General features: G+C 34.4%; 5 protein-coding genes, 1 long non-coding RNA gene and 1 other non-coding gene across 14 annotated transcripts; 5 read left to right on the top strand and 2 right to left on the bottom strand.

Moving 5' to 3' along the window:
- Positions 1-158: 158 nt before the first annotated feature.
- On the bottom strand, positions 159-1,628 carry elm (calcineurin like EF-hand protein 1 elm). The gene is made up of 4 exons (XM_011138540.3): positions 1,308-1,628; positions 924-1,187; positions 716-809; positions 159-583 (listed from the first exon to the last, which is right to left on the bottom strand). The coding sequence occupies exons 1-4, from the start codon at positions 1,372-1,374 to the stop codon at positions 439-441; spliced, it is 570 nt and encodes a 189-aa protein (XP_011136842.1). The 5' UTR covers positions 1,375-1,628; the 3' UTR covers positions 159-438.
- Positions 1,629-2,263: 635 nt separating this feature from the next.
- Positions 2,264-6,463, top strand: Neos (nuclear receptor coactivator protein neosin). Of its 3 annotated transcripts, none has more exons than XM_019840672.2 (8): positions 2,264-2,399; positions 2,746-2,893; positions 3,153-3,399; positions 3,556-4,366; positions 4,503-4,580; positions 4,657-4,856; positions 4,978-5,403; positions 5,546-6,463. In XM_019840672.2, exons 3-8 carry the CDS (start codon positions 3,165-3,167, stop codon positions 5,746-5,748), a joined length of 1,953 nt encoding a protein of 650 aa, XP_019696231.1. In that variant the 5' UTR covers positions 2,264-2,399; positions 2,746-2,893; positions 3,153-3,164; the 3' UTR covers positions 5,749-6,463. The 3 variants fall into 3 exon arrangements, with proteins under 3 accessions (XP_019696231.1, XP_019696232.1, XP_011136841.1); XM_019840673.2 differs by having other exon boundaries at positions 2,746-2,979; positions 5,549-6,463; XM_011138539.3 differs by having other exon boundaries at positions 2,746-2,979.
- Positions 6,464-6,678: 215 nt separating this feature from the next.
- On the top strand, positions 6,679-8,658 carry LOC105181642 (THUMP domain-containing protein 1 homolog). 2 transcript variants are annotated; one of them, XM_019840660.2, is made up of 6 exons: positions 6,679-7,282; positions 7,384-7,419; positions 7,509-7,670; positions 7,769-8,013; positions 8,088-8,307; positions 8,432-8,658. In XM_019840660.2, exons 1-6 carry the CDS (start codon positions 7,229-7,231, stop codon positions 8,477-8,479), a joined length of 765 nt encoding a protein of 254 aa, XP_019696219.1. In that variant the 5' UTR covers positions 6,679-7,228; the 3' UTR covers positions 8,480-8,658. The 2 variants fall into 2 exon arrangements, with proteins under 2 accessions (XP_019696219.1, XP_011136840.1); XM_011138538.3 differs by having other exon boundaries at positions 6,682-7,419.
- Positions 8,659-9,030: 372 nt separating this feature from the next.
- TRNAQ-CUG (transfer RNA glutamine (anticodon CUG)) lies at positions 9,031-9,102 on the top strand. Its single transcript has one exon. It is a non-coding gene; the product is annotated as a tRNA-Gln (tRNA).
- A 1,640-nt stretch (positions 9,103-10,742) lies between these two features.
- LOC105181641 (THAP domain-containing protein 3-like) lies at positions 10,743-21,291 on the top strand. Of its 2 annotated transcripts, XM_025306734.1 has the most exons (4): positions 10,743-11,143; positions 11,896-12,034; positions 15,025-15,497; positions 15,785-16,376. In XM_025306734.1, the coding sequence occupies exons 2-3, from the start codon at positions 11,911-11,913 to the stop codon at positions 15,375-15,377; spliced, it is 477 nt and encodes a 158-aa protein (XP_025162519.1). In that variant the 5' UTR covers positions 10,743-11,143; positions 11,896-11,910; the 3' UTR covers positions 15,378-15,497; positions 15,785-16,376. The 2 variants fall into 2 exon arrangements, 1 of the variants encoding a protein (XP_025162519.1); XR_003114173.1 differs by lacking the exons at positions 10,743-11,143; positions 11,896-12,034; positions 15,025-15,497; positions 15,785-16,376 and adding exons at positions 20,625-20,837; positions 21,077-21,291.
- A 1,641-nt stretch (positions 21,292-22,932) lies between these two features.
- Positions 22,933-24,404, bottom strand: LOC112590410 (uncharacterized). Of its 2 annotated transcripts, none has more exons than XR_003114184.1 (4): positions 23,873-24,023; positions 23,565-23,759; positions 23,318-23,421; positions 22,933-23,001 (listed from the first exon to the last, which is right to left on the bottom strand). It is a non-coding gene; the product is annotated as an uncharacterized LOC112590410 (long non-coding RNA). The 2 variants fall into 2 exon arrangements; XR_003114183.1 differs by lacking the exon at positions 22,933-23,001 and adding an exon at positions 24,337-24,404 and having other exon boundaries at positions 23,263-23,421; positions 23,873-24,071.
- Positions 24,374-26,476, top strand: LOC105181677 (uncharacterized). Of its 3 annotated transcripts, none has more exons than XM_025306770.1 (5): positions 24,374-24,434; positions 24,918-25,353; positions 25,423-25,565; positions 25,671-26,009; positions 26,093-26,476. In XM_025306770.1, exons 2-5 carry the CDS (start codon positions 25,307-25,309, stop codon positions 26,437-26,439), a joined length of 876 nt encoding a protein of 291 aa, XP_025162555.1. In that variant the 5' UTR covers positions 24,374-24,434; positions 24,918-25,306; the 3' UTR covers positions 26,440-26,476. The 3 variants fall into 3 exon arrangements, with proteins under 3 accessions (XP_025162555.1, XP_025162557.1, XP_025162556.1); XM_025306771.1 differs by lacking the exon at positions 24,374-24,434 and having other exon boundaries at positions 24,739-25,144; positions 25,313-25,353; XM_025306772.1 differs by lacking the exon at positions 24,918-25,353.
- Positions 26,477-26,509: the final 33 nt, after the last annotated feature.

Raw genomic sequence — 26,509 nt, 5'->3', positions numbered from 1 at the left:
ACTTTTTATATGTGTATATATGTATACACATACAGACTGATACGATATATTCATTTCCAATGTTTATTTTATATTGGTTAACAGAAATAATTGGTTAAAATTATATGACTGAAATGTAATATAGAAATACTGGAATCATAATAAATCAACACTGTTCCTTTCTTGGTTAAAGAGAATTAGATATATTTTCATTTACTAATATCCCAAATATAATTATATATGTACATTCTATAATTGTGAATATTGTATCATACACCTTGTGTTCTATCTTTTACAATCTTATTCACACAAATCTTTCAGTATATAAGGATTATTTACATAAATATATATTGCAAAACCCTGTTGGGATAAGAATTTACAGAAGTTTGTTATTTAAATTGTTGCTTATTTAAATTGTTATACACTACATAAAGCAATAATTATATATATATATATAATTTAACTAAGAAACCTTATGGACATCTTTTGCTCTACATCAGTGCGTTCTAGAGCTTTACAAAATTCCTCAAATGATATCATGCCATCACCATTTTCATCAGCCTCAACTATAGTCCGTTCAGCTATACTAGTTAACTGTTCTTCACTGTAATATAGTAAAATTTATATTAAATATTTTTATAATATAAAACTTCATACATATTACATCCATGTAAATAACAAAATAAGTTGTACAATTATAGATACATTAGCTATAGCAACAAAATATAATTTTTACCTAATGTTAGCACCAACCATCATGTGTAATATAGCAAGCAATTCATCTTTTGATATTAGGTCATCATTATCCAAGTCATACATTTTAAATGCAACTGTAAAAAAATAATTAACAGCTAATGTTTAATATACAAAAATAACAAAGAGCCAAATAGAATATAAAATTTACTATTTTAACTGTCATATCATGTTACTTTGTATATACTTACATTTCAATTTCTGTTGTCTAGAGTTTAATCGATTGGGACTATTCTTTTTGATGGGTCTGAAATGAGCCAAAACCTGCATAAACTGCAAGAAATTGACTCGATCATTCCCACTTTCCTCAAAGAAAGCATTCACTATTCTCTCACCAAGCGGATTTATCGCCAATTCTGGAATTCTGAGAAAATCTTCTCGACTAAGTGTTCCACAGTCTCCCCGGTCCAAGCTGGTGAAACGACTATACAGTCGTTCTATTTGATTCGGTGTAACTATAACAATAATTCGAGAAAGTAACATTAGGTTCGTCTTGTTGGAAATTGGCATTTGCACGGGCCGTCACTATTGCCACGGAGTACAAAGATTATTTCAAACACAATATGGATACTCACAACCGGTAGCATCTTGAATTTGCGCTATCTCTTCTTCGCGCAAAAGAAGGCTCGATCTGTTACCCATCTTGGAGATAATCGAGTTTCAGGCTTGTATTGATGTGGAATATCGAGACGTTCGCATAGTCGTTCGAACGAACAAGCGAAGACTTAGGTGTGGTGTGACACACGTCGCTAAGTCATATGACTCGTCATCTGTGAGAGACTTTAGACGTTGGATCAATTGAAAACACTTGGTAATTGGTAATTCATCGAAAGTTGCGGCGTTCGGAAAAGCGTAAAGCCCGTGTCACACTACGGATTGAAGATCAAGGATTGCGGATTGAAGATTGAAATTTGACCAATCGGAATAAAGCAAATCAAGACCGAAGTTCGTTGATTTGTCGAAATCTAATCTTCAATCCGCAATCCTTGATCTTCGATCCATAGTGTGACACGGGCTTAAGAGCAAGAGCACAGGCTTTTGCATAACACATAATACATAACACATAAGAGAATAAACCAATTAGTTTTCTTCATTTCCCTCCTCAGGATAGAGATGAAGAACTCTGATTGGTTGATTCTCTTATGCGTTGTGTATTATGCGTTATGCAGAAGTCTGTGCTCTGGCCCAAACACAGAAGTACAGTGCTGTGGTTCTTTGTGAGACTTCGAATTATTTATAATTCACGGTTTTCACACAAGACGGTGCTTCAACTTGCGATTCATGTAATACTGAATTAAGTGCTTTTTGATCGAATGCAATTTAAAACGCCCTCTATTTACCGCTTTCTGGAAATTTTATTTAATAAAAATTTGAATTTTCTCAAATTTAAATTTCGAAAATAATCAAACAGGAACAAATAGTGTTCGATTATTTCTCCATCTATACGTCTCATCGAAACTATTCTTGACACCATGCAACTGCGCATAAAATTGGATCTATCTAGTGATATTGATAAAATGGTTCATTTAGGTTGTTATTCATGCTGGGAACCGAATCGCTTCAACAAGATGGCTCTGTTGTAATAGGGCGAAAAATTTTGCAAAATATACAAACAGTAATTGTGTGACAAAGATCTTCATGGTAGCTACTTTAAATAAGCAATTACGGTAAGTATCATTATATATATATTTTAATATATATTTCTATTATTAATTCAATATATGTTTACTACGTTGCTAATATAGCATCGGTTTGATGCAGCTGTTATAATTCAATGCATCTCTGTGTATATATTGTTAATTTTTTTAATATATGTTATTAAATGATATTTTTGGATAAAGTATCGCTCGTCAAATTTGTTTGCACTTGCAAAATTCAGAGCATTTATTTAAAGACTTATCACAGTTATTTATCATATTCTAAACTTATTAGTATTTAAAGAATATATTACTGTAAGGTTAGATTTCCTCTTTGTATCCTAATAAGTGATATTTGGCTTGTTCTTTTTCGAAGAATTGGTGTCAACTTGAGGAACATAAAAATACACAAGTGTACAGTTGAGACTTGGTTGGGAAACAAAGGATAGGAGAACTAGTGCAAGGAGGGCAGCGAAAAAGAACAGACTATCAAAAGGGATATAAGAAACTATTCCGATCTCCATGTGTGTAGCTTAAATGTATCTAGTTTAATATATCCCTTAACTACAGACATTGGATTCTTTCATACATTCTACTTTAATGAATAAAGGTCAGGTAGTAATAATCTAGTTATTACTTTTTAACAATTCTATATTACAAGAAATAACTGTAAACTCATCATAACTTGTGTAAAGACATAAATTTTATAAATTCTAATAAAATTGATAAGGAGAATATTTTTTGATAGTTTATCATAATAACCATTTCTTAAATATTTTATAGTATAAAATTAGGATGACTGCCAGAATACTAAAAGACCCTGCTACAGCATCAAGACGTATTTTTGTGGGTCATTTACAAACTGATGATGTCACAAAATTGGAATTAGAAGACCATTTCTCTAAATATGGTACTGTCATAGGATCCTCGATAAACAGAGGCTTTGGATTTGTACAGTTTCAAGATGAACAATCTGCTCAAAAAGCTATTAAAAATGAAGATGGAGCAATGTTTAAAGGCAGACGTATAGGTAGAAAAATATAATTGTTATCATATTCTCAATATAATATTTTTACTAATTATATTTATTAAGATTGAACATTTTTCTAATTTTTTTAATATGATATGAATATTGACATGTATCAAAGACAATCATAAATTTTATATTGTTTTTCTAAAATTCTAGATGTCAGACCAGCAAAGAAAGATAATCAGTCTGGAAATTCTGGAAATAATGCAAAGCAAATGGGTGGGCCAAACAATCAATTCAATCCTATGAACAAACAATTCAAAAATACAAATGAACCTTTTGATGCAAACAAATCAAATTTCACTGGAGGCAATACAAATTTTAACATAAATCAGGGTTTTGAAAATGATAATAAATTTGGTAACAACAAGAAAGAGTTAAACCCTGAAAATAGGAGTGGTGAAAATGCTCACTTTGAAGATGGAAATCAGACTAGAGATGGTGACAAAGACCAGTTTAATGGAAAACACAATAATAACAGTGGAAATGATCATTTCAATAATCTAGCACAAAATCGAGGAAACAATCAATTTAATTTAGGTAATCCGAATCGCGGGGCTGATCAATTTGGTAATCAAAACAGAGGAATTAACAACCAGTTTGGAAACAGTCAGATGGGAAATCAGAACAGACCTGGGGGAAATCAAAATCGAAATCAGAATAATCAAGGAAATAACCAAAATGTTAATACATGTGGTACTGGAGGCACTTTTAAAGCACGAGGCACGAGGGGTGGAAAGAAGAATAAAAATAATCTTCACAATAACGCGAACGCGAACGCGAATTTCAGAGATAGGAGTCCAATTAATAGGAACAATCGAATAGATGACAAGACTCCAAGAGACTGGGATCTTAAGCAGGGAGATAGACACGGTAATAATTTCGGTAGAGACTCGTTCAACGATAACGGGAATCGTTATGATGATTTTAAAACCTCAGGAACCAGAGATACGAATACCAGTTTCGGGTGAGACGGTAATCGTTTTCGTAGTAATTAAATATTCTTATATATGTGGTTTCTCTCGTTACAAATGTTATATTGACTTAATAACAGTAAATTTTTTTCTATATACATAAATAATGGAAACATCTGCCTCTTATAGAAGCGGGAGCGCATCGTCTGATTATCTTGTGGCTGGAAAGAATGACTGTGAAATTATTGTTGTCAGTAAGACATTAACGTAAGACAATGATAATTTTTCTGGTGAAAATCAAATGTTTGCATTATATAATACGTCGTGTTTGTCTTTAAAATAGAGAATATGCGGAGGCTATTGAGTCGCGGTTGAAGAAGATCGGTTTAACGGTAGATTTGTTGTTCCCAAATGAAGATGTTTTCTTGAGCCTCGTTTTGGGAAACCTCGCGAGCCGCGGTTGTCTATACGCTGTGGTAGTTACACCCATCAATCAAGAGCACCATTCCTTGACGCTGAATATTTTGCACGGCTTGCCACAAGGTGAAAAATCATATTAATTTTCATCATTAAAATCACAATATCAATTGTAATCTTCATTCGGACTTGTCGAGTAATTGTACGATATATGATACTAATCGATCGCTAAATTATTATATTCTAGAACATAGGAACATGCCGCTTGATGATGCAATAAGCTTGATCTCGAGAGATTTCGCAAATTATAAGGCCGGTGGACGTTCAGTGCCGTTGAACACACCTTTGGCGAGCGAACGTCATCCGGACGCTATAAAACTTCTTCTGAACATGCTAGCTGATAATCATCAGCTGACAGTTCTGCAGTATGATCGTGTCATAAAGTATCTCGATATGAAACGTGAGGAACAAGTGCAAGTGGAATTAGGTGATGCAAAGGATTTGCCGGTTACAACGACACTCGCGGTCAACGATCCGAAACAGGCGGAATTGCAGACAAGAATATTAAACATCTTGAACAGCAGTAAAACCAACACATCAGCGACTGATCCTACTCCGGTACCAGCACCAACTTCGGTACCGACTCCGGTGCCTCCAGCTAACTGGGGAACAGGTAAACCATGGGATTGTTGATAAAATTGGAATAAAGTGTACAACTATCGATCCTTGCGGTATTTAACGCAATATAAACTGTAGAAAATCCATTGAGTCAGCGTTAGAATTGTAAACCTCATACGTGCATCGTATTATATCAGCAGCATCGATCACTGCCACTACGTCATCCACAACTACCACTACCACTGGAGTTTCACCGTCGCCTCTTCTAAATGATCCAACAGTTCAGAAAGCTCTTGACAGTCTGTTGCAAGGAAATCTGTTGAAAAACATCGGTGATCAGCAACCATCCACGACCACAGCACCGTTGTTCGCAGCTTTCTCCAACATCGGCAGATTTTAATTGCACTGCATATTTTATTGCATCGGAAACTTTTTAATCCTTAGAGTACTTTATATCTTTCTGATTTTATTTGGCATTAAGAATACAATTATGAAAAACTTGTTGTCGACAAGAAAAAATTTCAAGGTAGTATATATAATACAAGGTATATATAATAAATAATATTTTAGTACGTTGTATATTGCTCGTGTAAAATGATAAATTTAAAACAAACAATATCCATGGTTACTTCATAAAACACGGCAATTGTAATTCATATGATTAATGTTACTATTTGCATCATCAATAGTATATTTCTCCCTGCATAGAAACAATTCTATATTTAAACAACTTAATGTGTTTTAATAAACATTGCACACTATTTATTAGAGATACATCATATAAACACAGCATAGTTGTTTTTTGTGAATGAATTTATGCAATTATATACACGTATGTGTATACCTATGTGAAAATATTTTTGTTCACAGAAGCAAAAGCTTGTCTGCTTATTTCTCACAGTACATTTTTATGTAAAAATCAGTTTTTATACAGTTTAGAGTAATAAGTGTTAGATATAATATTACATACACAATATAATTAAGGACATGCTCTTTTATTGTATCGAAGCTATATACTTTAATCGTCGTGTTCTTATGCAAAATATTCTGATATCCTCCTACCACCTTAAATGTAATTGTTTTCATCATAATATTAAAGAAACTATATGATATTATATATGAGAACTTGGTTCACACATATAAATCAATGTTGCATAAAAGGAAATGTATTTTGAAGTCCTTTCCAGTTATTACTGTTACAAATCATGCAAAAATCAATGGGTTCTTAACTCGTATATATTAAATTTGCAAATATATAATTTTTTTTTTTTAATATTTTGATACTTTATACTTAAAACTGTTTCAGTTATCTCTCATTCTTTCTCTGCAGGTTGTATCTCTCCTGAAGAAATGAATTGAAATACTCACAAAACATGGGAAACGAACCCACGAAGGACGCGACACCAATTTGGAATCTGAGTCGAACATTCTATTATCCTTTATCTGTATCTTAAACTATACAAATTGAAAATTTCCGCCTTTCTATATGTGATTCAAGCATGATATAGGGTGCGGTCCATCAATCGCTACAAATGCTTCGAAGCGTTTTTACTTCTTTCTCTTTCTTCGTTTGCATCCGAGAAATTAACGAGAAAGAGAAACGTTTCAAAGCATTTGTAGCGGTTGCTGGACCGCATTCAAAAATGATTAGTAGTTGGATAAACTTTTCATAGCAAAGGAGGCGGAACAACGGATCTGATTGGTTACGCCATATTGTTAGCGCCATTTTGACAATCGAATAAATATGTGCAAGTATATCAACTACATGCTGTACATTTAATGCTTCTCTCTTGTATTTGCTGGCTTTACCCGGCACAAAATAAGAGTAATAATAAAGAAATAAATAAGATAAACCAAGATGCAGACTGACGTTACGACAAATGCACGTAAAAGAAATAAACACTTCGCGAATCATTACAAGAATCATAAGAAACGTAAGTTATTTACGATAGAACCAGGTATGACAGGATTTTTATGCACGTGCAATTTTAACGAGAAAGGCTGTATAACTGATGCCTACAAATTGCTTAATCAGTTTGCAGATGAGAATACCACGTCAGAGATGATAAAGGTACTATATAATGATTAAAGAATACAAGTCTTGTAAGAGTATTCACATACACAACAATACTAGTTTCTACTTTTTCTTGTTATTTTAAGGAATCTGAAATATCAGATACATCAAGTACATTCAATAAAAAAGAAGCTGATAAATCTTCCTCAGATCTTGACGAAGAAGAAGATATATCAACAGCTCTTGAAAAAGAAATTGATGAACTTAAAACAAAATATGACATGCCACTGTCTTCTCGAAGATTTCAGGTTTGTTGCTGTATATAGTTATTGTACAACATTATTGATAACACTACTATAGAAAATTCTATTGTATATTTATTAATGTCACATATTGTATTTTATAGGTAGTAGATACAGGTGTTAAAAACATGATTTTTGTAAGAAGTACTTTATCAAAACCATTAGAACTAGTAACCAATATTGTCACAGAATTGGACACAAGTAAGAAACAATGCACAAGATATTTATTGAGATTACTCCCAATTGAAGTAGTATGCAAAGCATATATGGATGATATAAGGACAAAAGCTAGTATATTATTTGAAAAGTACTTTTCTCAGGAGCCTAAGACATTTAGCATTGTGTTTAAGTAAGTTAGTATAATATATTAACGAGAAATAAGTAACTCTACTTTAAAAATTTTAATTTTTAATAATGTTTTAGCCGTCATAGTAATAATAGCATTAAAAGAAATGAAATTATTGAAGACTTAGCAGAAATAATTTCAAAGAAAAATCCAGGAAATAAAGCTGACTTGAAGAATCCAGAGATAGCTGTGGTTGTTGAAGTGATACGAGGACTTTGTTTACTATCTATTGCTCCTAATTATTATAAATTTAAAAAATATAATCTGATTGAAATATGCAGCAGTACAAAAAATAAGGTAAGATTTCACTATATTTTTAAGATGAAGTAAACTATTATATTTAATATTTGACACGTATTAAAATGAAAATTTTATTTTATACAAAATGCTTTAATATATGCAATTTTTTTATGTTTATAAGGAAATGAAAAGTGATGAAACAAAGGAAGATAAAATTAAAGATCCTTAGAATACCTTGAAATATTCAAGAGAAGAAGGTAATAAACTAACAAATACAAAAATTTTCAAAGAGATCAAGTACAATTACATTAAGTATGCGAGAAATAAAAAAAAGTTTATTAATTAAAATAAAAACTTCCATATACAAATGGAAGAAATGGATTTAGTTTAATGCTTAAATCTACTTATTTGCATAATATATATAAAATATATTATTTGTATAATATATGTGTAAAATATTTATTTTATATTTTACAAAAATGTATAAATAAAAGTGTCATAGTATTAAAGTAATTTTCGTATATTCATATAATAAATACTTACGTTAGAATTATCAATGGTATAATTTTAAGAAGTTATAAAACTTAATATTTAAGAGTAAATAAAACAAAATATAGTAATTAAATTTAAAATGTAATAATTATATTTAAAATTTATAATTCAGAGCTTAAAATTTTTTAATCATTAAAATTAATGATAGATGATAAAAAATATTTATTTATATATTCTAGTATTTCCAGTTTCCAATTAATCCAAGAAATAAAGTAGAAATCGCGACAAGGTCCCATGGTGTAATGGTTAGCACTCTGGACTCTGAATCCAGCGATCCGAGTTCAAATCTCGGTGGGACCTTCTTTTACTTGTTTGGTATAATTTTTTTAATGCTACAAAGTAAAAGATTCTTTTATTTTTGAACATATTTTATACATATTTTAATCGTAGAATATAAATTAAAATTGAGATTATATAAAAGTAAGAAAACATTTGTTATGTTCTAAAGGAATATCGATTTTCTAGAGAATAAATTGAGTCAAGTTCCTAGAAGCATACTTGTTTATTAAATACACGTGTCTCGTATAATAGCTGCGTTCCGATATTCACTGCCAGTACTGAAAATACATAGTTTATGTCACGTATACTATGGATTTTCAGTGCTGGCAGTAAATATCGGAACGCAGCTTTAATGTACAGTGTGAATCTCCCTTAACGGTCGTATATAGTGTAACGGAAAAATACATATTGTTACCATTGAAATATATACTAAAGCTAAGACTCCATGCATGCGGTGAACTGCGGCAAATGCTGCGGTGACCAATCAGGAGGGAGGCGCAAGTCCGGTTGCGGCAAGCTCCGGCATGCGTCTGTCTCCTGATTGGTCACCGCAGCCGTTTGCCGGAGCTCACCGCATGCATGGAGTCTTAGCTTAACTGGAACGAGCGCTAGGCCTGAGGCGCGAATAGAGAGAGAGAGAGCGTCACTGGGTCTCTAAAATAGCACTGTGTCTTTATCTAGTACAATCCGAATCAAAAGCTAAATTGGTTTCTATCATAGATATAGTATATCTAGACTGCGCGTTTTCCCAAATTTCAAGAGTGGGGGTATAAACTCTCGTAGAAAAGGAAGCACTCTGTTTTTACTGTTCGTTCTCTCTCGCACAGTCTCGATGGAAGGGGAATAGGGGCGATGGTTACTGTACAGCACTGTACAGCTATTGCCTCTCCTATACCCCTTCCATCGGGACTGTGTGAGAGAGAACGGACAATAAAAACAGAGTATATCCTTTTCTACGTGAGCTATAGCCCCACTCCTCGCACACGCAGTCTAGATATACTATGTCTATGGTTTCTATATATACATATCTATGAGCAGGGTCCGTTTGACGTTGCAAATGCTATTTCTTTTTAATTTTCTATCTACAATCTTGTTATAACTTTTATAATTTCTTGCTCTTCTTTCACTCTTTCACTCTTTACTTTCAGCGACTAACTTTTTCATTGACTGTACCTCATTATCCCATTCTTGACGGTACTGTGAGTCAGACAAGGATAAGAGAGGAACCAGGGAACCTCTCTCTCTATTCCAGAGGCTCCTAACTCCCTGTATTTTACTGGTGACAGAAGTCAGTGCTGTCAGGTGCAATATATTGCGACGCTATAGCACATGCGTGAGATGACGTAGGAGCTCTATGCCAATGACGGCAATAAAGCGCATCGCAGGGTCCATGAAGGGGCCCGCGCTATCCGATCAGCTGTTTTCCAGGCTCCAGTGTAATTTTCCCGTGCTTCTTGCGCGAGTGCCTTATCTTAGATTATATTGTTCAGTGGATACTAAATATCAATTATATTAACATTATAATTCCAGTGGATACTAAGTAACAATTACGTTACATTAACATTATAATTTTTCACTCAACTATGTAACTGTTACATAATATTTGTATTAGATTCATATTAGACTATAGATTGAGAATTACTATCAGATCAATAAAAATAACCACGATTTAGATTATCTAATTTACTCGATTGCAATTCTCAATGCATAGTATAATATGGGCGCTATAATACCTTAAAAAAGATACGATACTGAGACTTTCACTCAAACAGGGAGCTACGTCATCTCACGCATGCGCTGTAGCGTCGCAATATATTGCACCTGACAGCACTGACAGAAGTGACTTTAGTTCGTCTCGGATTGGGTACAAAGGCAGGAGGCAGCGCAGTCGACCCGGCACTATCATCTGTTAGTCGCCATATTGAGCAGTTTCTGTTTATCAGTGACTTGAGAAGGTGTTTCGTATACTTAAGTGCCCAAAAAAGAGCATTTCAATGTTATAGGAAGAAAGAAGGACCAACGAAAGACAAAGAGCGTGTGGCGTCATAATATTGACATTTACGTAAGTATTTATGTATATATATGTGTAGATAAAATTAATCTTATAAATTGGCAACAGATTCAAATGTGACGTGTCGACAGATATAAAATTATCTACGGCCCTAATCTGCTGTTATTTTTGAGTCTGCTCACACATTGTAACAGCAGATTGGTGAAAAACGAGCAGAATCTGCTATATGTTATTTAGTATTTAAGTATATTAGAACGACAGACTTGATTTCTATGCCGTCACTCTATCAAATTTTGCTATCAGATTATATTTCTGCTAGTAAACTACAAATTCTATCAGCAGTTTAATGGCAGAAATATCACAGGATCTAATGACTGAATATGACAAATTAATGTCAGAAATCGAGCAAGATCTGTCATTTCAATATATTTAAATGGAACATATTGCAAATCCTGTTTGCTTCCTATTGTCTATCTGTTGTTGTGTTGTCAGTCTCTCAGCAGGTTCGGTAAAAAGAATAATAGCAAATTATAGATGTTGTAAATATATCAATTTATTAACATATTCTGCTCAAATTTATTGCCAATCGTTGGTCACACTGTTAACAAATTATTTACTGAGTTGGTCAGTTTTCTACCTCTCTTAATATTACATGTTAATATAACAATTAATATTTCTTAGAGAAAATAAAGAAAAGAGAGAGAATGTGCTTCTTACCTTATGATTTATTTTGTCTTTTTATTAATATTTTATTTTGTATTAATATCTTACTTTATATATAAGTAACAATGTTAATTTTCTAGGTACATTTCTTCAAGATGGTGTGGAAGTGTTGTGTTCTGCAATGTAAGTCCACATCTCAAATACCAGTACATCGCTTCCCAGAGGATGCATCGAAAAGGGAACATTGGCTAATAGCTATAGGCAAAACTGATTTGATCGGTAAGTATTAAACAGATGCAATGACAATTTTTTAATAGTAAATATTTTGATTTAAAATTTATTAAATATATTTTAATTAATGTAAACACATTTTCTTTATCTTATATATAGATATCCATATTTATCTTTAAGGCAGGATACCACCTTTACACTTTAAAAAAATTGAAAATTTTTTTTGTTCTTAAAGTACTCTTTCAAGTGTATAGAATCGAAATTCATTTATTAGAAAGGTGGCCGAAACCTTTTTCTTGTGTAAAAACCGGTTTGGAGCAGAGCGCTCTCGGCGCGTTTCTCGGGCTGCCGAGGGCGCGCACACTGTCTGTCGCATATACAATTTACCGACCACATTACGGGCCCTTTTAGTTCCAAATAGTGAAATAGTGATAGTAGTAGATGTCGCTAGTTAGGATTTTCACTATAATATAACATAGATACTTCTATATTTTATATAGTTCATAACGAATTGGTCGTGTAAACATCATTCACGTGTTGCTTGGTTGTGTAACATCTTTCACGTGTTTCTTTCGAATGTTTATGCATTGTTCATCATGGGGAAGATAAAAGTAGAGGAGAGAAAAGGGACAAAAGCAGAAAATAGGCGTGCCTCGAAACCGAGAAACAGCAAAAGGAAGCCGCAGAATCGATATGTGTTAGAAGGAGAAAGTGAGAGTGTCAGTATATCGGCAAAGAAACTGAAACAGAGTGAAGATGAATATCATATCAATGTAGACGCAACTATTGGTTATCGTTTCATCGATTTTGTGACTGTTTTTGCAGCAATGTCTGAATTTCTAGTATACAAAGTGTGTAAATCTCCCGTAAAGTTTCAAGAAGCAAGTATTCGAGGACTGGGTTTCAAAATTGCAATTCTTTGTGAACAATGCTCACCGAAATATATAAATCGTGTCCCGTCATAAATAATCATGCATATGATATAAATCGTCGTATAGTTTTTGTTATGCGATTGCTCGGTGTTGGTGTAAATGGAATTAAAAAATTCTCTTAAAAAGTTCATTCATATGTCTACCATATCCAGTATTCCAGTCATTTTATGACAAAATCGTTTCGACTATTTCTATTGCTACCGCAGCCGTACGAGAAAAATCAATGAAGAACGCAGCTGCTAAAGAGAAAGAATTGTCAGTACAGAAGGGACTTACAGAAAGGATAGTAGTTTCAGGCGACGGTACGTGAAAGAAGAGGGGATTCTCGTCTTTATTAGGCATTACGTCATTGATAGGATGGTGCACCGGTCATTGATGTTAATGTAAAGTCGAAAATATGTAATCAATGCAATTACTGGAAAGGAAAAGAAGGAACGACAGAATACGAAGAATGGGCTGCGACACACGAAGATAGCTGTCAAAAAAATCAGGAGGGATCGGCTGGAAAAATGGAGGTTGACGCAATTATTGAAATGTTTCAACGATCAGACGAACTCCATAGTTTGAAATATAGTCACTACATAGGGGATGGAGACAGTAAAACATATAAAGGTATTTTAGACTCGAAACCATATGAAAATTTGGACGTTAAAGAAAAAGAATGTATCGACCACGTTCAAAAAAGAATGGGAATGCGACTTTGGAATTTAAAATAAAATGTACGAGGTATTGGTGGCAGAGGCAAGCTAACTGGAAAATTAATTGACGATCTATCACTATATTTTGGTCTAGCAATACGCAGGAATCATGATTCAATTGTAAACATGAAGAAAGAAATATGGGCCACGCTTTATCATAAGATTTCTACGGACAACCCGCAGCACGATAGATATCCAGATGGCGAAAATTTCTGGTGCTCATGGAAACAGACTAAAGCTCGCAACGAACTCGATAATTATCAACACAAACCAGCAATGAAAGATGAAGTTTTCAATGCTGTTAAACCCATTTATGAATAATTGAGCCGCGATGAACTATTATCTCGGTGCTTGGGTGGGTTTACGCAGAACAGCAACGAGTGCTTCAATTCTGTTCTGTGGGCTCTCGCTCCTAAATCTATGTCCAGTGGCAAAAAAATCGTTGACATTGATGCTGATATTGCAGTATGTAATTTTAACGATAGGTTACACAGCATTATGGACATTATGCAAACTTTGAACCTGCCTATAAGTCAAAGTTGCCATACTTTTTGTGTACAAGCCGATAATTATCGCATTCAGAGAGCGGAAGATTCGATGACTGAAGCTGTTCGAGAGGCTAGAAGAAGTGGTATTTCTGCTCGCAAGCTTACCAATGAAGAGGATATAGATGTTGAAGGAGTATTGTATGGCGCAGGCATTGCAGATTGACGGTTAGTTGAAAATATTTACTAGTTGTATCTATATAAAACTTTAAACGCGTTTTTCTTGAAACGATGTTTTTCAAATCGGCGTGTCAGATTACTCTTACAATTTTCAGCGGATTGACTTGAAACTTTGCACAATTCTTCCCTGTGGTATAGTCTAATGATGTACGTAGGACTTTTGCTGTAGCGTTGTTATTTTTTTTGGTGCACAATTTTATAAACTTTTTTACTCTAAAAAAATTGACCTTTTTGTTAAAATGACCGCCATTTTCTTAAAAATCGAAATTTCGTAAAATTCCTACGTACAGCATTAAAAAATATTGTTATTAATAGGAACATTCTTTGGTTTTTTTTCTAGGAGCCACGTACAGAGCGGAATTTGACACGCCGTCTAACGGTGTTCCTCCAAAGGAATATATTTTGGCGCCACCTACAAGAGATTATTTTTGACTTTTTCAGTTTCAAAAAATGTGTAATTACAGATAAAAGTTACATTAATGAATGACTAAAACCGATTTTATTTCTGCGCACTCTTTGTATGCAAAAAATAATTCATGAAAAACGCCTCCAAAATCGCAGTCAAAGGTAGTATCCTGCCTTAACATTGTAATGCTCTCGTTTTTCTAATGTAATTTTTAATATTTCATAATTGTTTCATATCAAGTAATTTCTTATATTTTATGTAATTTGTGATATTATAGGTGCGCCTAAAGAAACATTGGCCAAATTGAGAATCTGTATGGAACATTTTCCGAAGAATATAGTACAGTCTTATGGGTCTAGACGACGCCTAACCAACAATGCTGTACCAATATTACATTTGCCTTTCAATTTTGAACAGCATGTTGATATTAACGTTAACGATAATATTTGTGAGCATGTTAGTGTAGTAGAAAATGTTCCGAACGATTCTGCTTTTATGCCACTGCCCATGAATATGGGTGAAGAGGCAGCAAGAAAAAATGAAGAAGAAGAAGGAATCTATGTTTTAAAAAGAAACTTGAGGACACAACGGAAGATGTTACACAATAAGAAGAGGATTATTTATCACTAGTATCAGAGGATCGACAGACTGCGACGTGGGAATACATGGGATGACATCACGAAAGACATGTCAAATATACAGAAGACTTTCTTCCAAATGTTGACGATAAATTTAAAATGTTCTCCACAGGTATGTTTCATTTCATTATTATGTTAACATTATTTCTAAAAAAAAAAATCATTTTTTCTCGTAGCTATTCACTAATAAAAACATCTGCACAATGTTTTATATATAAATGAATCTTATTTTATTGTGTGTGACATCCTACACACACCTATTTTTGGACGGTCGTGTTATCACATATTTCCTATAGGTGCTACCGGCTTTCTTATTTAATTTTTCGGATTGGTTTTCTGTTTTGGTTTATTGCGAATTTTAATTTGAGTTTTTCTTTTTTGGGCTTTTCGTATCGAAAGCTTTTGCTTGCAAGCAATCAGGCTTGATTATTCTGGTGGCACGTGGTGTACACGTGATCACTCATATACAAGTGATTTATCTGTCGAGATGGAGATCGATCTTATGGATGTTACTCCGGATATTGGTGCAGAGGAGAGTTTATCTGACACAAATATGTCACGCAATAGGAATAGTATGAGAATTAAGTCTAGTGCTATGCCTGAGAAACAAAGGGCTCTCTGTCCAGACGATCTAAAAGAAGAGCTGGACCACGTGATGCCTAGCGAGGACAGTGCGTGATCAGTGTTTGGATTCGTCGACCTTTCCAATAACAAACAAGTTATACAAGCGATTTTTGAGATCTCAGAGTTCCTCAGAGTCTTTGAAGTCCACTGGGAGCATTGAAGGCCGACGGCTAACTCCTAATAAGGACAATTCAGTTAACATCCGCAAGGTCAATGTTGATCCTACTACTTCTGCTTCTTCTACTTCTGTGCCTCTTATCGATAAGGGATGTAGCGACTCCGTCATGAAGTTGAAGGTTGGTAGTGTCAGTGCCGGTATTGATATTACACATGATTTTCCGGTCGTTGCTGGCATACTAAAAAACCGTTATGATAGGACTAGTCAAGGTCCATTTGTTGTTTTCATAGAAAAACTTGTTATTGATTCAAAAGAAGAGGAGATCGGAGTCCTGAAATTAGGAAGAGCTCTACTTAACGTTTATAATTTAAAACATATCCTTACTGTAGCTTATAATTTCAGAAAATCGGGGAAAAATAGATTTTATGTCGCTTTGTCCACATTTGATTTAGCAAATGAGTTAGTTAACTCATTTGGAAGGAAAAAAAAACCTTTTTAAAGGGGAAACTTGAGTGGCTTTTGTGCCAGATTATAAGGTGACAAAGAAGGTCATCTTAAGAGGCATCGATGATATGGATTTTGGTTTCGATAATATAACAGAACTTCTGAGTCCTCCTCCAGGATGGAAAGATAATTGGGCACAACCTTTGAATGTTTATGCTTTAAAAAAGAAGGTTGCTGACCCCATGGCTCAGGGAGGTTTTAGATATGTCGACTCAAATACCGTTGTGGCAATCTTCCCTAATATAACATTACCGAATTATTCTCTTTTAATTGGTAAAAGAATTTATATGATTCCTTTTATTCAGAAGGTCATCAGAACGATTTGGCCATTCCATCAGAGTCTGCAGAGGACGTTGGTCCCCAATAACTTGCGCGAGATGCGCGGGCTCTGGACATTCAGACAACGAATGTTCCTCTGATAAGGTTAAATACATCAATTGTCTCTACTTGAAACGGGAGGATAAGGACATGATGCATAAAGCATCAGATGTTAGATGTCTCGTATTCTTGGAACAAAAATTAAAAAAAAGTCATGGCCATTTTTTGTCTCTCCCCAAGGGAGGCGGACATGTTCCTGAGACATAAGGGACCTATCCCTTTAGGTAATGAATATGTTGGGGGAGGATCTTTACTTCTCCCAACTCTTGACGACTTTATTATTAGAAGGTCATATGCCAATGTAGTTCAAAAGAATGCGAAATTTAAGGATAAGGATAAGGTTAAAGCAAGGATTTCTTCTCATGATGTTAGGTTGGAAGTTGCTAATGATTCCCCTATTCACAGGGTCCTGGAAAACAAGCCTCATCCTAGAGAGGATTCTCTATTAGCTACAAAGAAGGCTCGCAATCTCATCACTAGTGGCCCCATTTCCAAGGCAAAAAATAGAGTCTCTGCTATTAAAATTCATAAGGATCTTTTATCTGGGGAAAACGAATTTTTTCGTTTGTCTTCTCCAAAAAGAGCGGATACGTCCGGGACCGGGGATCCTGTTCCAAGCATCGCTGGTTCTATCGTGGTTAAGTGTCTTCAGGAAAGTCTTCATTGAAAAGGCAAGAGGGTCCTAAAATCATAAGTGATATTCTTATCAATAATTATAGAAATATTAAAAAGGTTTCGCTGTCCGAGCTGGGCCCGGAGAGTCTTGGGGCTGGGGGTTCCGCTCGTTCCGCCTCTTTGGTTCCTTTCGGTACGGGGGTTGGGTTGGCGAACCCTTCTCCCTCGGTGTCTTCGGATGTTTCTGGCGCTACGGTTGCGCCGCGTACGATGGCGGAACTGGCCGTCCGGTTAAAGAATGTCATTTGAAAAAGCTACAAGTTTACTTGCCGATTGTGCAAACGATACGGATAACCCTTTTTACTTGTTGATTAGGGGTTTTTTTGTCAAAAAGAGACATGATTCTCAGGAATCAATTGAGCCGCTTACTTTCTCTGATAGTGCTTTTATCAGCTTTGATATGAAGTGTATTTCACATTCCAATCTAACAGATTTCATTGTATTTCTTTGTAATCAAGAAAAGGTAGAAACCTCTTTCACCACCTCTTCTCCCTTAAACAATGAATAATTATAAACATTCTATATCTAATTGCAACTCTTCTTCTAGTAATCTCCACATATCACAATGGAATGTGAATTCTGTCAGATCAAGATACGCCGACATTTGTTATGTCCTTGACAATTTAAAGCTGGATATTATGTGCTTAATTGCAATAAAGATTTCTGACGATGTTCCATGTAAATTCAATAATTATAAATTCATAAGACCGCTCTAATCATGGCGGTGGTTTTGGTTTCTTGGTTCAGAACAACATCAATTTTAACCATGCATCCTTCCCCGATGTGGAAAAAATGTGTGAGGACCATGGGGTTGAGATCCTTTTTGTTTGCATTAGTAATCTTAAAGGTAAGAATTTGTTTTTGATTGGATTATATAATCCTCCAGGCATCAGACCAGATACGACTGCGTCTGGGTGCAAAGACGTTAATTTCTGGGTCAAACTGTTTGACTTCTGCAATTCTCTTGGAGATTTTATTCTGATGGGTGATTTTAATGCTCACAGTTGTCTGTGGGGTGGCGTTAATAATAAAGTTGATAGAGCTAATTCAAGAGAAGGGGCTTCTCTTGAATTAGCTATCGAATCCTCTAATCTGTTTTGTCTTAACGACGGGAAATTCGCCTCATCGGACTTATCGACCCATAGTGTTATCGATTTGACTTTGGTCTCCTCGAGTTTTGCCACTAATGTGGTTGTCAACACTTCCGATGACAGATACGGCAGTGATCATTTTATTATCGAGATAAAGATAAATTGTTTTAATACCATTTTTCCCCCATACAGGCCCTCCTTATCTTTGGCTGATCTTGACGATCTTGCCTTGTAGAATGCTTTAAGGAGTTCCCGGCTCATGTCGGTGCGATCAATGAGATTTATAATAATGCTCTAGAATCGATTAAAGATTCTCTGATTTCAAATGGTGCTTATAAAAAGACTTACAATAAAGCTCGCTGCAGACAGCCCGTGGTTTGGTGGAATAAGAAATGCGAAGAGCTTGTTAATGATAAGAGATGTGCGTTTAGAAGGTTTTGTAATAACCCGTCTAAAGATAATTTTAACGCTTTTGAAGATACTTCCAGAAGGGTTAAGAAGGAGTTATGTAGAATTAAATCTTTATCTTTCAGAGATTTTTGTGGGAGCCTAGACTCTCAGACACCTGTGGCCTCGGTTTGGAGCACTCTCAGATCCTTCAAAAATAGGAAAATGGAAGTTTCCAGATCCTTAAGTAGCTCGGAAACTGTAGATGCTGCTGTACTGGCCTTCGATAAGGTCGTCCCTCTTCAGAGTTGGCTCCTCCTCGGCATTTTGTTTGTCCTGAGGAGGTTCTGACTGGAGAAATTTCAGAGTTAAGCCCCCTGACACCTTTACTGGACGGGGATTATGTGAATAGGGGAAGACTTCGTCTCACCTGTGAATGGGAAGGCGCTTCTCCCGCTGATTTTTCTTTTTCGAATGGCTTATTTCCCGGCTTTGATATTGACTCTTTGGTAAGACTGTTTACTAAGGAAGAACTTTGCTTTATTATTTCATCTTTGAAGATTAAATCAGCTCATGGCCCTGACCTTATTTTTAACCGTGTTATTAAGCTGCTTCCAGAATCGATTCTTTCTTTTTTCTTGAAATTATTCAATCGTATTTTTCACTTGAGAATTTACCCAGATTGTTGGCGTCAATTTTTTATGATCTTTATTCCAAAGCTAGGTTCACGATCCTTGAGACCGATAACGCTTGCAAATTCTCTCCTCAAGATTTTTGAGAGGCTGATCCATCCGAGATTGGAATACTGGGCAGAAAATAGTCAATTTTCCCCATCCTTAGTTTGGTTTTCGTCGGGGTAGATCTACGTCGGACAGCTTAACTTATTTAACCACTGACATCAGACTTGGTATTGCCAGATCTGCACATACAGGCTCGGTCATGTTAGGTATTAAAGGTGCATTTGATAACGTACGACCGAATATATTAATTCAAATTTTAAGACAAGCTCAACTCCCGGAGAAATTTGTCAAATTCATAAAGTTTATAGTCTCTGTTAGATACATAGATGGATAACGGGGAAAAGATCGAATCCAGAACAGCGACTATAGGACTTCCTCAAGGTTCTGTGCTTAGCTCTATTTTGTACAATATATATACTTCTTTCTTATTTAAAGAACTTTCCGATGACGTTAAGGTCCTCCTGTATGCTGACGATATATGTTTTTATTCTTCAAGCCAAAGTATTAAAGTTATTTTCAATCATTTAAATTTAGCCATATCCTTTTTTGAGAAAGCCTTAACTTATTATTTTATATATAGCTTTAACTTATTATTTTATATATAGCCTTAAGATTTCTGGGTTTGCAGGTGGCCCCGGAGAAATCAAAATTATGCATTTTCTCTCCCCCGTGGACATAAAAAGGTATGGAGCTATATAGAAAAGAGGAGACTGAGAGTGAGTCTTGGGAACATTGTAGTTCCCTTATTTAAAAGCGTAATATTTTTGGGCTTTACGCTTTCCAGAGTTCTGTCCTGGACAGCTCACGTCAAAGATATTAGACAAATATATGCTTAAACTGAATGTTATGAAGGCTATTGCTGGGGTTTCTTGGGGTTTTCACCTTCACAACTTGATTGCTGTCTATAAAGGCTGGATCAGGTCTTTTAGATTATGGTTCGTCTTCCTTCCTGGATATTGTTCCTCGGGATGCCCTTATTTTGGACAGAGTGCAATTTTCTGCGCTTAGTATCGCTATGAGCTTAATGTCTACAACACCTACTAATGTTGTGCTGGATTTTGCTAATGAACTTCCTCTTCAGTTCCGTAGATCTTTATTGACCTCCAGATACTTCTAAAAGCCTTCTCTGTGAAATCGCATTTCTTGTCTAAACTAGTCGTATGACTCTTTTCAGATATTGGCAGGAGGAGACTTCATGGTATGGAGGATCTTTTTTTATCCACCCTCATGAGCTTATGGGAGTAATTCGGGGCTAATATGTATCGTACTTCTCTATCTAATTCTTTGGATTTTTCCCTGGAAGTTGGGAGTTTTCAGCCGGAAAGGGACTCTTGTTCGGGTTTCAATTTTCAGATTAAATGCAATAAAGATAATATTTCCTTTACTATATACCAGCATTGTTTCCACTATTGCCATAACACCCTCTGCGAAACACCTGTTTCAATCATATCTAAAAAATCATGGATGTCATGAACACACAATCTTATATATAGATGGTAGCAAACTTGGCTCTGGTGAAACAGGTTGTGCCGTGTTCTCTTTTAACCCTTTGATTGAAAAGAGATTAAGTCTCTCTAGCTTGATTTCTATCTTTGAGGCTGAACTCACGGCCTTGTTACACGCACTCAGAATTATCGATGAATGTAATATCAAAAAAGCAATAATTGCCACGGATTCTAGAAGCGCGGTCTCATCGATTCTAAAAGTCTCAGATTCAAAATATACGCATCCATGGATCATTTTAATAAAAGATATTTTGTATCAGCTCCACCGTAATGGTACAGTTGTGAAATTGCTCTGGATCCCAAGTCATTGTGATATCTTGGGCAATAAAAGAGCTGATGCACTGGCCAAGGAAGCGGCTTTGAGAGAATCGCCTAGTGATCCTTATCAGCAAATTTACCCTTATTTCAGCTTGTTCAAATCGATAAGTTCAGAAATTAAAGAGGAATCATTCAAATTTTTGAAGATGTCCGCATTGATGAAGGGTTACCGTTATTTTAACAGAGTCAGAAAGAAACTCGAAAATCCATGGTTCAGAGAATATGATTACTTATCAAGAAGTACATTGACCCTTATAGGAAGACTTCGAATGCATCACGTGGCTGTCAATGCTCATTTATTTGATAAAGGCATAGCGGACTTTCCATTGTGTCCGTTTGACAATTGTATCCAAACCATTGATCATGTATTTTTTGAATGTTGCCGAAATTCGAAGGAATCTTATCGGCTTATAAAAGAACTACACAAAGCGGGTGTCGGCCCTGTGGTGCGATTCTGTAACTCGTTATTGGAGTTAACGACACTTTCGTTATCGTTGCGCAGCTTTTGTATACCGTAGAAAAGCTGCGCAACAATAACGAAACTGTCGTTAACTTCAATAACGAGTCACAGAATCGCAGCACTGCTGAGAAAATTGCCGATTTAGTTTTTTCCAGCAATACCCAGGTTTTACCTTCTGGAGAGTTTTGTACGCAAGGTTGGCTGCGTTATTTAACTATTGTATTAACTTGAAATGGACAGAGAGATTGAAATCTCGGGCCCATAGTTGAAAGAAGAAGAAGTGAAAAAGTCTTTTGTTCGCTTCCGTGGCGGTTGGATGACAGTGCTGGGTAACGCGACAGTTTCCCGAAAAATGGCGGACACAAGGTTGGTATCAACGAAAATTTCTAGACGACATAGTTTTAATTCCTAAAGGTTAGTAATATTGTTTAAGTGGTAAGCTGTTAGTTTGCACAAACTTTTTGACAGATGTACGCACGTGTGTCACAAATATCATGTATCGTCAAATTATAAATGTAAAATACTTTATAATATTAAATAAAAATGACATAAGTGAAAACATAAAGTGCGTATAACAAAATAAATGAGACGAGTGAGAACATAAAGTCAATAAGGTAAAAAACAATAAATAAATAAATATATATGTATTATATATATATATGTGTGTGTATACATGCATATATATGTATATGTGTAACTAGATATATAATTATTAAATGTAAATAAATAATTTAAGTTTTTCAGTGTTTTGGCATGCTTCAGTAAATTATCGGTCATGGTTGTGACTTGGTTCTTCGCATTGGCATAAATTTCCCACTGTTACAATAAAGAAATACATATCAGATAAGTAATTAATATTCACATAAAATAAAAGATTAAGCATCTATGTATAGTCAGTAATGATAGATGTTGAACCGATTCTTTCTTTTGATTAATTTTTTGTTTCAGCTTCCCAGCTATCCAAGTTCTTGCAGAATATTAATATTAATTACATAAAACAAATAATATAAGTGAGCAACATAATAGAGAACTGAAGGAAAGTCTTTGTAAACATTCAACAATCATTACATTTTTAGGTATATTATTAAGCATTCTATTGCATTTATTGCCAGAATATTTTTAGCATTCTTACAATTTAATATTATGTATTACAGAAAATTTAACACAACATCAAAGAAACGTTCATAACATGATGAAGAATCCAACATTTTGGGCAAAATCCGATTTTAATTCCTCCTTAAAAAGAAAAGAAGAAATATTACAAGACATTTGGGCCAAAATTGATGAAAGCAAAGATTTAAATTTACTATTAATTTTGTACGAACTATCAAAATTAATAGGAAAAGAGGAAATAAACGCATAACATAACATGTTCTTACTTTCTATTTTCTTTGTGATCCTTGACTTCTCGTGACTCTTGCATCTTCCATTTATATGATTTTTATTTTTCAGTTTACTGTAGTTGTCTTCTTTAAGGACCGATCCTAAATTTTTGGGAAAAAGTTCATCATTCTTGACCGTAAATCACAATAACCTTATTTGCAGAGGCAAACATAGGCAAAACATCCTGTTTCCTAAAAGATAAGAATATATCAGTCAGTATGCTACATGATAAAGTGATAAAAAAATTTCGAGTACAGCTGTCAAAAGCATTGATGATATGACAGTAAACATCAATGTTACGAACCTATTCTTAGTTTGATGCATTTATTTGTTATCACACTGCTAGTAACACATCTTACTCTGATATTTGACGTGAGGATGTGATTCAATTTTTGCTTACTGGGAAACCACGCTTACAGCGCATGCCTGAAGTGACGTAAGCTACATATATGTCAAAAACCACTGACGATTTAAAACGCATGACAGAGGAGGCATGGAGGGGCCTGCGCAAAATATCTGTTTTCCGTAGTTGTTTTCTCGCGTTTCTTCCGCGAGTGCGTGGTTTAGGGTTAGGTTACCCAGTAAACATTAAATATGTTATATTTATGTTATGTTACATCAACATTATATTTTCTTAATATCATTAATTAATGTAATGTAAGTACTACTTAGTGTTTATATGTAGTGTATAAGAATAGTGATAGTGCAATCATAGTGTTCATTTTTTGTTAAATAAAATATTAAGTGCTGTGAAAATGGATGACCAACCTTTAACCAGTGGCATCGAGAAGAGGAAAGTTGGAGCACAAAAATTTAGAACAGCGTTATGTATGAACATTTTTAAAGATTGGTTGACATGGCATCAGGTACGTTCAATAACAGTGAAAGTGTGTAATATTAAACATTTACATATCATTAATGATAGTATTAAATATTGTGTTCAACATTAACATAAGTATTCTTTTTAACGTTTATTTGTTTTGTACAATTTTATTGTAAGAATATTAGTAAGGTTTTTCTGCAATTTCCCTTGCTATTACAACAAATGTTGGTATTCATATATTATTTTTCTGCAGTTATTAAAAAATAAAATTATATGTTTATTATTAATTATGAAAAACATTCTGTTTCTTTCACAGACTTTTCTATTTTCCCTACAATTCCTTCATATTTTCTTTCAAACGAGGGATCTTACGCCCGTATTAGACTATAGATTGAAAATTACAGCTGAACCAATTTAAATAACCAAGATTTAGATTACCTAATTTATGCGATTGCAATTTTCAATCCATAGTATCTTACGGGCGATAAAATACCTTTAAATTAATACGGTACTGAGGCTCCCACAGCGTTTGCTCAATGCGCACGCCCGGAAATTCTCTGGATCTCCCAGCACTGGTTGGATGTGGTTCTTGTAACTGCGCATATTTTTTGATCGTGGAAACAACGTACACGTTGTCCCTGTTTTTCTTTTACCTTTTTTATCGAGAAGAATGGCATAGGGGCCTACTTCCACAAGTCCAGAGCCATATATTGAAGGAAGGAAGGATATATTTCAGTGGTTATTACCATTGAAGTAATTGTTATTAGATTATAACCTTTGACTATATAACCAGTTATAACATGTCACATAATAACTGACAATAGCTATACGACGATACTTATTGATAGCGATATTATTTGTTAAAAATTACAAAATAAGGATATTGGTGTATTTGTAAAAAGTGTGATTGTAAAAATGCAGGATTCCAGTAGGGATACTTCAAAATCTGAACGTACACAAAGGTGAAGAAGCATTTCATTTTATCGCGAAATCTGTGTCTGTTTAATTTAACACTGTCTTTTTCTGTATAGAGCCTATAGACTAGCCACGTCAGATGTTACGAAGAAAACTCTGTTAGATACTGTTGTACACAATAGTCGTACAATAACATCTAGAAATGAATCCAAATTTAATAGAACGACAATGATACCAAGTGACATAATGCGGACACAGAGTGAGTTTTGTGGAAATTCTATTTGAACTATGCTAATTTCATTGTATACTATTTATTTTCATTGTATACTAATATAACTCTACATATCTATATTGTTCCTTGTAGAGTTACAGAAAAAAGGAATTGCTACAAGCAGACAGTCAATCATGCCATCACAATCTTTATTAGATATACAAAAAAGTATAGATGTAGAGAATAAAGATTTAGAACTTTCACTGCTATATGATGAATACTTGCGTTCTCTTTTGATAAATATCATAGTACAAAAGAAAACTGAAGAAAAGAAAAATTGCATGATTACCCAGTTAGCTACAGTAACACAAGAACATGACCAAGATATGAAGAAGTTGATAAAAATTAAAACTAGGGAACAAGACATAAAAAACTTGAGTTCAGCACAAGCAGAAACTGATGCGCAACTAGCTGCAATAACAAAGTGCACTAGTAAGATTCAAACCTGTTGAATTAATATGAATTAACACTGATTTAATATATATTTATATACATATACATTTATCTCTTTACAGAAGACGAAATGTTTCATGTAGTAAAAGATAAGCTGTCTAGATTGGAGTATCTTTTAGCACCTTTAGATGTATTGTGTTGTAATGATATAATTCTACCTGAAACTCCACAACAATGGAAAGAGACTGAGGAAGCATTAAAAAAGTGTTCAAAAATCTTGGAGGACATTATGAATCTAATTGGACCTAAAGCCAATCAGTATTGTACTGTTAATGATGAATTGAGAAACTTTATGGAGACATTTAGTGCAATTGAACATATTCAGCAAAAATTACTAGAAACTTTATGTAATTTGCAAGTACAAATGCTGAAAAATGCTTCTTTATTAATGCAGAATGGAAATCAATAAGTGATTCTGTAAAATATACTATATATATATACTTACAAAATAAATACTCATTAAATTTAAATAAATTATT

Source organism: Harpegnathos saltator, unplaced genomic scaffold (genome assembly GCF_003227715.2).
Source record: "Harpegnathos saltator strain DR-91 unplaced genomic scaffold, Hsal_v8.6 scaffold8, whole genome shotgun sequence".
In the NCBI taxonomy this organism is placed as follows: Eukaryota; Metazoa; Arthropoda; class Insecta; order Hymenoptera; family Formicidae; genus Harpegnathos; species Harpegnathos saltator.
Note: the sequence above shows the minus strand (reverse complement) of the source record. Positions and strands in the feature narration are given on the sequence as shown.